At 55.8% G+C, this 9228-nt stretch overlaps 1 protein-coding gene across 2 annotated transcripts; it reads right to left on the bottom strand.

The window, feature by feature from the left end:
- Positions 1 to 2667: 2667 nt before the first annotated feature.
- Positions 2668 to 8999, bottom strand: ACBD4 (acyl-CoA binding domain containing 4). Of its 2 annotated transcripts, none has more exons than XM_069481548.1 (11): positions 8763 to 8999; positions 8549 to 8673; positions 8266 to 8390; positions 7872 to 7992; positions 7716 to 7800; positions 7337 to 7457; positions 6988 to 7074; positions 6611 to 6681; positions 6443 to 6518; positions 5622 to 5761; positions 2668 to 2860 (listed from the first exon to the last, which is right to left on the bottom strand). In XM_069481548.1, the coding sequence occupies exons 3-11, from the start codon at positions 8351 to 8353 to the stop codon at positions 2744 to 2746; spliced, it is 906 nt and encodes a 301-aa protein (XP_069337649.1). In that variant the 5' UTR covers positions 8354 to 8390; positions 8549 to 8673; positions 8763 to 8999; the 3' UTR covers positions 2668 to 2743. The 2 variants fall into 2 exon arrangements, with proteins under 2 accessions (XP_069337649.1, XP_069337650.1); XM_069481549.1 differs by having other exon boundaries at positions 2668 to 2857.
- Between the last annotated feature and the right edge of the window lie 229 nt (positions 9000 to 9228).

Here is a 9228-nt window from a genome sequence, read left to right as displayed (position 1 = left end):
GAGCTTGTGAGCCGAGCTGCTTGGGAGTTGGAAATTGAGGACAGGTGTCATGGAGGAAGTGACTTCCTGGCTGGCTCTGAAGGATGAAGACTTTTCTGGCAAAGTGGCATGCAGAAGGCCATTTTATGAAGAGCAAGCATCATGTCCAAAGAAAGGATTAGTCTGGGAACTCAGTGGTGCCTCTGGGCAGTGTGGGGTATGTAGGGGCAGTGGTGGCCACACCTCCAATCTCCAGTGGGAGGGGTACACACACTGGCCTCTGGGGCCCAGCCAGGTGTTCTGAAATGGACCATCCTCGCCCATTTTCCTTAGGCTTCAAGGATTCAGATCCATCTGAGAGGCCCTCCTTTATGGGCTTCATCCATCCCTTAGGAGGCTCCCTGAGAGCTGAACTCAGGGAGCCCCTCTCACTGGGTGCTCCTGGAGGAAAAAGGATTTTTGCAGAGAACTTGGGACAGAGACCTCCAAATAGTTAACTGCATTTTCAGACTCCAGAGGACCCCAAGTCAAGGGATTTGGAAGGTACAGCTGAACCCAGCCACAGTTTATTGAACAGGCCTCAGCTGTATGGTCTCATTTGTCATACTGGGGGAGGGGTGGCCAGACTGATAGATTGTGGAATTCTAGAATTCTATCAAACAATGGGCTGGGCAACCTTAATATTAGCTGAGTTCTAACCCTTTGCCAGGCATTTTACATGCCCCATCAATGGTTGGTTTTGCTTTTGTTTTTGTTTTTTTAAGGACAGGGTCTTGCTGTGTCACCCAGGCTGGAGTGCAACGGCCTAATGATAATTCACTGCAGCCTCAAACTCCTGGGCTCAAAGCAATCCTCCTGCCTTAGCCTCTCGAGTAGCTGGGGACTACGCAAGTGTGCCACCATGCGGGGCTGCAATAGTTGTTGAACCCCAGCACTGCCTTATGGTGAAGATCATCTTTGTGTCACAAACAAGGCAACCCAGGCTCAGAGCAGTTAAGAATTTTAACCAATTTCACACAGCTACTCTGCAAGTGGTAGAGCTGGCTTCAGCCCCATGCCTCAGTCACAGCATTGGTGTGGTCCCTCTCCCCCTGCCCTGCTGTTGTCCATCCTTATTTATAAGGCGTTTATCCAGCCTCTCTGCTTGTGACCCGTAGGCTAGGCCCTGTGGAGCAGGAGGGTCCTTGTTGTGTCTATGCCCTCCCTCCCTTGAGAGAACTGATGACTAAAGAGTGATGGTGACCTCCAGTGGGGGCAGTGGTCACGGCCAGGGGCTGACGGTGGTGGTAGCTCAAGAGTTTAAGGGTCTCCAGCCAGTGGCCTTCAGAACTGCCTCTTTCTCACCCAGGGGCTGGAAGGTCCTGGGGTCCAAGTGGTGGCAGGTGCGGGGAGCTTGGGGCTGCTGCGAGCGAGTGGGGACCCTGGCGCCAGGCATCAGGAGGCTCTCAGAGTGTCTGGAGCCAGGGCGGCCCAAGGCAGACGACACGGCTGGCACTAGCCAGAGGGAGACCTAGGCTGCCCCAGGTGAGAAAAAGTTCTAAAGCTAAGCAGCGGGCGCCACCCGGAGGTCTGTAGACATGCGGGCGATCGGCCCACCTCTATGGGGGGCTCCCAGCTGCGCTGGGGCCTGCCCCCCACTCAGGGCGGGGCGAACACGAGGCTCCCGCTGGGCCTTGGTCTTCCAGAAAGTTCCCTGGGGAGGCCTGTGAGCCGAGGTAATGGGTGGGGAACACCAGGAACGAGCGGCTGAGGGGGCAGCCGACACTTCCGGGACCCCAACCCTACATCCAGGTCGCGGAGCTGGAGCAGCAGCCCTCCCCTTCGGGCGGGGGCCGAACCAACGCCCCGGCCCCTCCGAGCTCTCCCGACGTGCAACTGGCCCGACCCGGGACCCCGACGGGGCGGGACGACGGGCCGCACCTTCGGCCCTCCAACGGCCCCCTACCCCTGCCCGGGCGCCCTTGGTCCCCCTCCCTTACCCCTGCAGTCCGAGGCCTCCTTTCCCTTCACTTGCCCGGGAGGAGGGAAAATATTCCTCATTCAAAAACGCCAACCGCTGGCCTTTCGTGGCGTCCACGGAAGCTTTGGGGGAGGGAACAGGAAAGGGGCTTGTGCCTCGCGCGCCGGGACTCCGCTTCCCGCTCCCTTCGTGGGGGCCCAGTCGGAGAAGATGATTTTATTTTATTTAATAAAACATTCATTTGTAAAGTGAATCTTCGGTGAAGACGTCCTGAGTGTGTCGGGGGCGGGGGCCGCCAGGGAGGGAGGCGAGCAAAGCGGTGCTCACCCCGCTCCTGCTGGGCCTGCCTTGCCTGCCAACTCCTCCCGGCCTCCTGGCCTCCCTCCTGCGCCTACCAGCCAATCAGCCTTCCAGGCCCCGGCCCAAGTTCCAACTTGCCCAAGAGCTGAACCTCCTCGGGGAGAAGCTAGGGTGGGAAGAAAGTCAGATGACCCAGCGAGTAGGGAGGGCAAGGGCTGAGACCAGGCAGCCCCGCCCCTGCGTCAAGGCCAACCCCGAACCGAGGATGTGCCCCACGGCGCAGCCTCCCGGAGAGCCCGGGTGGCTGGGGGAGGCGAGGAAGCGTCCTTGCGAAACAGCAGGGAAGGGCGGGGTCTTATCTGGCACCCCCATGGGGGGGGGGGGTGTTCCAAGGCAGACAACGGTGGGAGGAGGGATTCTTAATGCTGCTCTCCGAAACCCTGGCCCAGCAAGACTGAGGCTCCCAGCCTCCTCCGTCGGCTGTAGAGACCTCTTCACCGAGAGTCACCTCTTCCGAGTCCGAAAGAGCCACTGGACGACGAAGGGCCACAGGAGGAGGAAGAGCAGCGTGGGACCCGAGAGCCTGAGGGGCCAAGGCCGAGCACTGGGCCCTGGCCTCTGCTGTCAAGAGGGAGGGAGTCAGAGACCAGCCCAGGCCTCCGCACAGCCCTCCTTAGGAACCTGCTCCAGCTCAGTGGGAGACAGCCCCCAAGTCTGCCCCAGGGAAGAGGCCCCAGTGTGTCCCTGACAGGTGGAACTCCGCTCCCTCCCACATCTTCCTCCCCAGGGCAACCCAATGTGCCACACTGGAGGCTGGGGGAGGGGCTGCTGGGCATAAGGAGGGGCTTCCAGGCTGTCTCCTCTGGGCGACAAAGTAGTTACCCTGTTGGTATGACTTGAAGACCCTATATTGTGAAGGATGTACCACATATTTCAAATGAGGACCTTCAGAATTTAGTTTCTAAATACCATTCTCTACTAAAAGGAGCCAGGGCTCTTTGAAGAAGTGGCTGATTCCAGGTCTGGGGCAGGGAAGGTACAGGTGGGTGTAAGACACTTTGTTCGAGAAAGCAAGGTCACTTTTAAAGATTATTGGGGTCACGTTATAAGAACATAGCACCCAGCTTGAAAGGGTCCCCACTGGCCAAAGTTGTGACACTATGAGCATCAAAAAGAATGATTGCAGTTGACCGGAATCTGTAAAATCTGTGAGTCCATAATGATACTCAAAAAAAGAAAACCATCCTGGCACTCTGGGAGGCTGAGGCAGGAGGATCGCTTGAGCTCAGGAGTTCAAGACCAGCCTGAGCTAGAGTGAGACCCCATTTCTACTAAAAATAGAAAAATTAGCCAGGCATGGTGGTGTGCCCGTAGTCCCAGCTACTCGCGAGGCTGAGGCAGGAGGATCCCTTAAGCCCAGGAGTTTGAGGTTGCTGTGAGCTAGGCTGATGCCACGGCACTCTAGCCCGGGCAACAGAATGGGACTCTGTCTCACAAAAACAAACACAAAAAACCCTGGAAATTTGTCACCATTGAGGTAGGTTTTAAATCAATTCCTTACTTTAAAAATAGATAATTAAAGAGAAAGAGCACTGTATTTCAGGGAAACCCAACATGATCAGGGAAACACTACAGAAAAATGATAGCTAACAGATATTAAAGGAATAATAGAATTTAAAAGTCAACATTTTTTGCAATCACTAAATAAATTATTCAGGCAAGGATTATCAATTGTTGTCAAAAACTGTGTGGCAAATGGAATTGATGGGGAACTGGATATTCCCTGGCTGCAGGAGGAAAACACGACTTTACAATGGTGGGATCAGACTGCCACACCTTCATCTGTGCCAGCAGTCCATGCTAGAATCACTAATGGTGGGACATTCAGATATCATGTGTTCCTTGATGTGAAGGACATCATCCGTGATGTAATCTGGTCCAAAATGTTTAATTTGATTCTAATCTAAGTCCTTAGCTCTAACCTCCAGTTCACAGGGAATACAAAATGTGAAGGAACTAACGATGAGGACATGACCAGACCCAAAAGGTGGAACATTCTATGGGACACTGTCCTGGTCAGGTCAGCAAGTCAACAACAGCAAGGAAAAGGACTGGTCTTCATTAATGGAGACTTAAAGGACAGGGGAAGCAGATGCAGTATGTGGTCCTAGACCAGACAAACAGAGCAGCTGGAAAAGGCAATTTCAGGATAACAGGGGACATCTGAATTTGGATTGGGTATTTGATGATATTAAGGAACTAATGATTGTGTGTGATAAAATGTTGTTTGGGCTAGGTGGTAGAATGTTCTTAGTTTGAGAGATGTGAACCCAAGTACTTCAGGGTGGAACATCATGATGTCTATAATCTACTTTAAATTTTTCAGCATTTAAAATTAATAAAAGATAAAAAAAAAAAAGAAAAAAAAAAAAGGAAGCAAGGCCTGTCATGGGGGAGGGGCAGTGTTGAAAAGTTAGCCACTGTGGATCTGAGGAAATCCTTGCCCCTACGGCGGACACCCACTGTGCTGAGGGATTAGGGGTCACCCCAGAGATCCCCCACATCAGGCAACTCAGCCCTCTCCTGCCCCCACCGCCCCCAGCTTCTCAAGAACAGACCCACTCAGAGTTAACGGTGGGTACCAGCTGTGGGGGGACATAGACCAGGGTCCACTCCCAGCTCCATCACTTAATGTTAATAATAATATTAATATTAATAATATTGTGCTGGGCACTGTGTGATCTAATTCTCAAGGCAGCTCAGTGAGGTTCTCCCAGGCTGTGTGCCCTTAGGCAAATTACTCAACCTCTCAGAGCTTGAGATGAAAGGGGAGATGAAAAGAAAATCTATCTGATAGGGTAGATTGTACCCTATCTGATTGTATGGATTGAATGAAAGAATGCAAGTAAGTGTTTGGCCGGTAGCTGGGGCTCCAGGAATGGCAGCTGTTGTTTATTTTGCAGGCACCCAGGAGCCTGGTGTATGGAGCAAGCAGGATGGGGGGGTCATGCCAGGGCTGAACTGTTTGGAGGCAAACCCTAAATCTGCGAACAGAAGTCTTTACTGAGGGGCAACAGGGACCCCACACTCAATGCAAAGAGCAGACACATCATGGCACTTCCAACTCCTGGGATTAGTCCCCAGGCTCGGTTTCTCTCCAGGCAGAGGGACATAAGAACAGGAATGGGCCCTTCCTTCCCTGCCTGCCAGACGGAAGCTTCACCCGACCTCCCAGCCTGCAACGTGAGCCACGCCATTCTCCAGACAAAGGTGGAGGCAGATGGAGGCTTGAGGACAAAGACATAAGTGCTGGATGAGGAGCCCAGAATAGAGACACTGAGAATTCTGCCCCAATCTTGCCCCAGAGCAAGGGGGGACTCACCTGCTTAGGGGGCCGGGGCATGCTCTCCAAGCTCTGCAGTCTCCTCTGTACATCCCGCATGCTCTCCTGTAGTGCCTGAACTGTCCCCACCAGCCATGTGTCCAATTCCTGGGGGCCCAGCAGGCTGCCTCCCAACCCTTCTGCGGAGCACAGACACACAGGGAAGGGGACTCAGGAGGCAATTTAGCTACTGGTTGGGTGAGGGCAGGCTGGGGCGGGGCCAGGGAAGGGTGGGAGTAGAACATGGACCCTGCACCAAGTGTGACTCTTGCAAAGTCCATCCACCTGGCTGAATAATGGGCTGCTGGGGGTTTGAATCCCAGCACTGCCACTGATTATCTGTGTGAATTCAGGCAAGTCAATAACTTCCCTGAGCCTCATTTTCTCATCTGAAAATTAAGGGAAGATGTCACTTCTCTCACAGAGCTGTTTGCTTGGAGGAATCAAGGAGATAATATTTATGAAAGTGACTCTATGGGACTTGGCACACAGGAAGTTCTAGAAGGGAAGAGGGCAGAACTCACTGTTGTCACTTGATTCTCAAATGGGCGGCCCAGGGAGAGAGAATGACTTCCCAAGGCCACGCGGCTGTGGGGGAGAGAGCTGGATGGGACTCCCATTCTAGCTGTCCTTACTCAGCACCTGGTGGCCTTCAGGGAGAGGAGGCAGGGCAGGGACTTTGCCCATCCAGGTAGGTATCTGGCAACCCTTCCTGGATAGAGGCTGCTCTCCTCAGTGCCCAGCACTAGACTTTCCCCTCTGCCCGAAAAGGGCAGCCCAGGGAAGGGCAGGAGGGGGTGAAGGGTCGGGCAGGAGCTCACCCTTCTGTGCAGGGGGCACGGGGCTGTTCCTCGTGTCAGGCTCTCCTCCAGGGGCTTCCCTCTGTTCTGCCCAAACCTGCAGAGAACAGTCAGAAGTCTGAGGGTGGGAGCAGGAGCAAGCAGGGCACAGTGGGGTGAGGAAGGGGAGGGAACAGGGGGTGGTCTCACCAGCTCAGGCTCCAGCTGCTCCAGGGAATCACAGAAAACCTCAGAGTCTAGGTCCCTGGATGGCTGGGACTCTGGGGAGGGGGTAGGCAGGGTTATTGCCCAGAGGGAGGATGTGGAGGGAGAGGTGGGGTGTGCACCGTGCAGGAGACATTACAGTTACTGCCACAGGATGCACAGGTGGGCCCCAGAAGTGAGGGCCTGGAACAGGAATCACAGAACCCCCCGCGCCCCACTCCACCCCAACTCCCCACCTTCAGGAACACAGGAGGTCTCAGGGTCTGTGGACGTGAGGCGTGAAGGGCACAGTGTGGCATCCAACCTTCTCCCCTCCACCCCTCTTGCATTTGGTCCTCTGTCCCTCCTGCCCAAGCACTAACCTGGGCTTGGGGGTACTGGTTCCTTGGGCAGGCAGGGAGGCTCTCGAACAGCCCCGACATCTCCATTCAGTACCTGCTTTTTGCAACCTGCCAAGACATAGAACCCAGAGGTGGGGCAGGGAAGAGGCTGGCACCTCCCAGTGACATCAAGTCCCTACTCCCCATTGGCTGTGGACACTCCCTGAGACTCACCCCATCAGGGCACTCACTGGCTGGGGTCCTTACAGGGACATTACCTGGAGCCCTCTCCCCTCCAACGGGCAACCCCCCCCCACCTGAGCAGCCCCCTCAGCCTAGACCTAAGACAGTTCACTCAGCACATGTAGAGCTTCCATTCTGGGGGTCTAACCTGTGACCCTTTTCAGGAAGGTCTCTGGGGGCCTTGGCATGTCAGGGATCACCTGGTACAGGGGCTCGAAGTAACCAAACATGTCTTCTGCCACCTCACCCAGGGGCACCGTGTCGATCACCTGTTGGGGAGGGCTTTTATAGGGGGAGGGGTTGGCCCTCCTGTCCCCCTCCACCCTGCTCCTGTCCTGTCATACACCTCCACTCTGTGCCCAATCAGGGACCAGAGACAGGCAGGGTTGGGCAGAAGCAACATGAAGGTGGTGATTCCCACGGGGGTGTCAATGTATAGAAAACACAATGGGGGTGAGAACTGTAATGGTGAGGGCAGGCCACCTGGCAGGGAGCTTGGGGACAGAGGACTCACGGCCCCTCCCTACCTTCTGTGCCACCAGCTTCATCTCAGTGATGTAGGCAGACATGGCCTCCGCCCTGCTCATCTTGCCCAGGCTGTTCCAGGCATCCCTGGGGGCAGAGGGCTGTGAGAGGGCTGGTTGACAGCTGAGGCTTGTTTGCCCGGCCAGTGGGGAGCTCACCACTTATATCGTCCGATGGGGTCCCAGAACCCAGGCCGGGGGACCAGGCAGGGCCCCATGGTAGCCTGCTTGTAGTAGCTGTAGAATCGCAGCATCTCTTCGTAGGAGGGCCGGTAAGTGCCTGGGCAGAGGGTTGGGAAGTGGAGGGCATAGCATCAGCCCCAGCTCGAAGAGAACCGAGGAGAGGGGAGAAGTACCCTTGGAAAGAGCAGAGATGGTGGGGAGGGGGGAGTCCCACCCATGGCATCTGGACAGGGGCAGGAAGCAGAAGGGACCCCCAGGACAGACCAGGCAGGGACTTGTCAGCAAAATCTGTAGGGACGAGGGTCACTTCCTCTTCAGAGTCAGACCCCAGCTGTCCTGAACCCCAAAATGCGGGTCCCCGCAGCCTCACCGTTCTTAGGTAGGTTCTGAATGACGCTGACTGCAGCCTGGAATTGGGTCTGGCAGTCCGGCTCTGGGCTTTCGTTCTCGGTGCCCATGCTGATCCAAGCCCTGGGGCCCCACTTTTGAGCGACTCTGCAAGAAAAAGCCTCCGTGTGGGCAGCCCTCCAGGATCCACCAGGCACGGTAAGCCACGGACCCATTTCCCAGAGGGGCAAGCTGAGCTCTTTAGAGGCCTGAGAGAGATACCCCGGGAGGTCAGAAGTTGCAACTGAGCAAACTCCTTTCCCTACCTCACGGCAGCGTGGTGGCGCCAGGGTAGCGAGGACCTTAGTGGGTGAGTGGAGAGGCAGGTGTCAAGGGTCGCTGTGCCGGATATGTACCCAGATGCGCCTCTCTAGGTGCACATCTCCAACTCCTGGACAAGCCAATGAGCAAACGAGGCGGAGTCAGGGCGAAGTAAACAGTCTCCCAACCAGGCCCCCAGCACCCCGGCCCGGCCCTCACCTCACCGCGTCCACTGTCCGGACACCTGCGTCCTCTCTCGCCACTAGCCAGCGGCTTCCGACTGACCTCGGGGTCCAGTCTGGCCGGGATGGGGCCGCAGAACGAGGGGGGAAATTTAAGCCAATGAAAGAGATTGTTTCACAGTCGCCTCCTATAGCTCACCCACTCAGCGCTTCCCTTTCAAGATTATGCAAATAGCTTCGCAGTGCCTCTCCCAATCAGGCGGGGCTCATCTCGGAGTCGGATTTCCCAGCTCCGGAGTGCCGAGGCGGGCGGCAGCGCCTCCTGGTGGACATAGTGAAAGGTCGCGGAGTCTTCGCGCCCCCTGGTGGAAGTTCGCGTCTGTCGCCGAGCCCAGGCCTGGCAGGTCCGAGCCACCCACCTGGCTCTTCTGACGCTTAAGCGCTGGGCATAAAAAGAGTCATGTCCTGGGGTCAGGCGTTCTGAAGCAGGGACATCACAGCTG

This window comes from Eulemur rufifrons, chromosome 9 (assembly GCF_041146395.1).
Source record: "Eulemur rufifrons isolate Redbay chromosome 9, OSU_ERuf_1, whole genome shotgun sequence".
NCBI lineage: Eukaryota > Metazoa > Chordata > Mammalia > Primates > Lemuridae > Eulemur > Eulemur rufifrons.
This window is presented reverse-complemented; position numbering and strand designations above follow the sequence as displayed.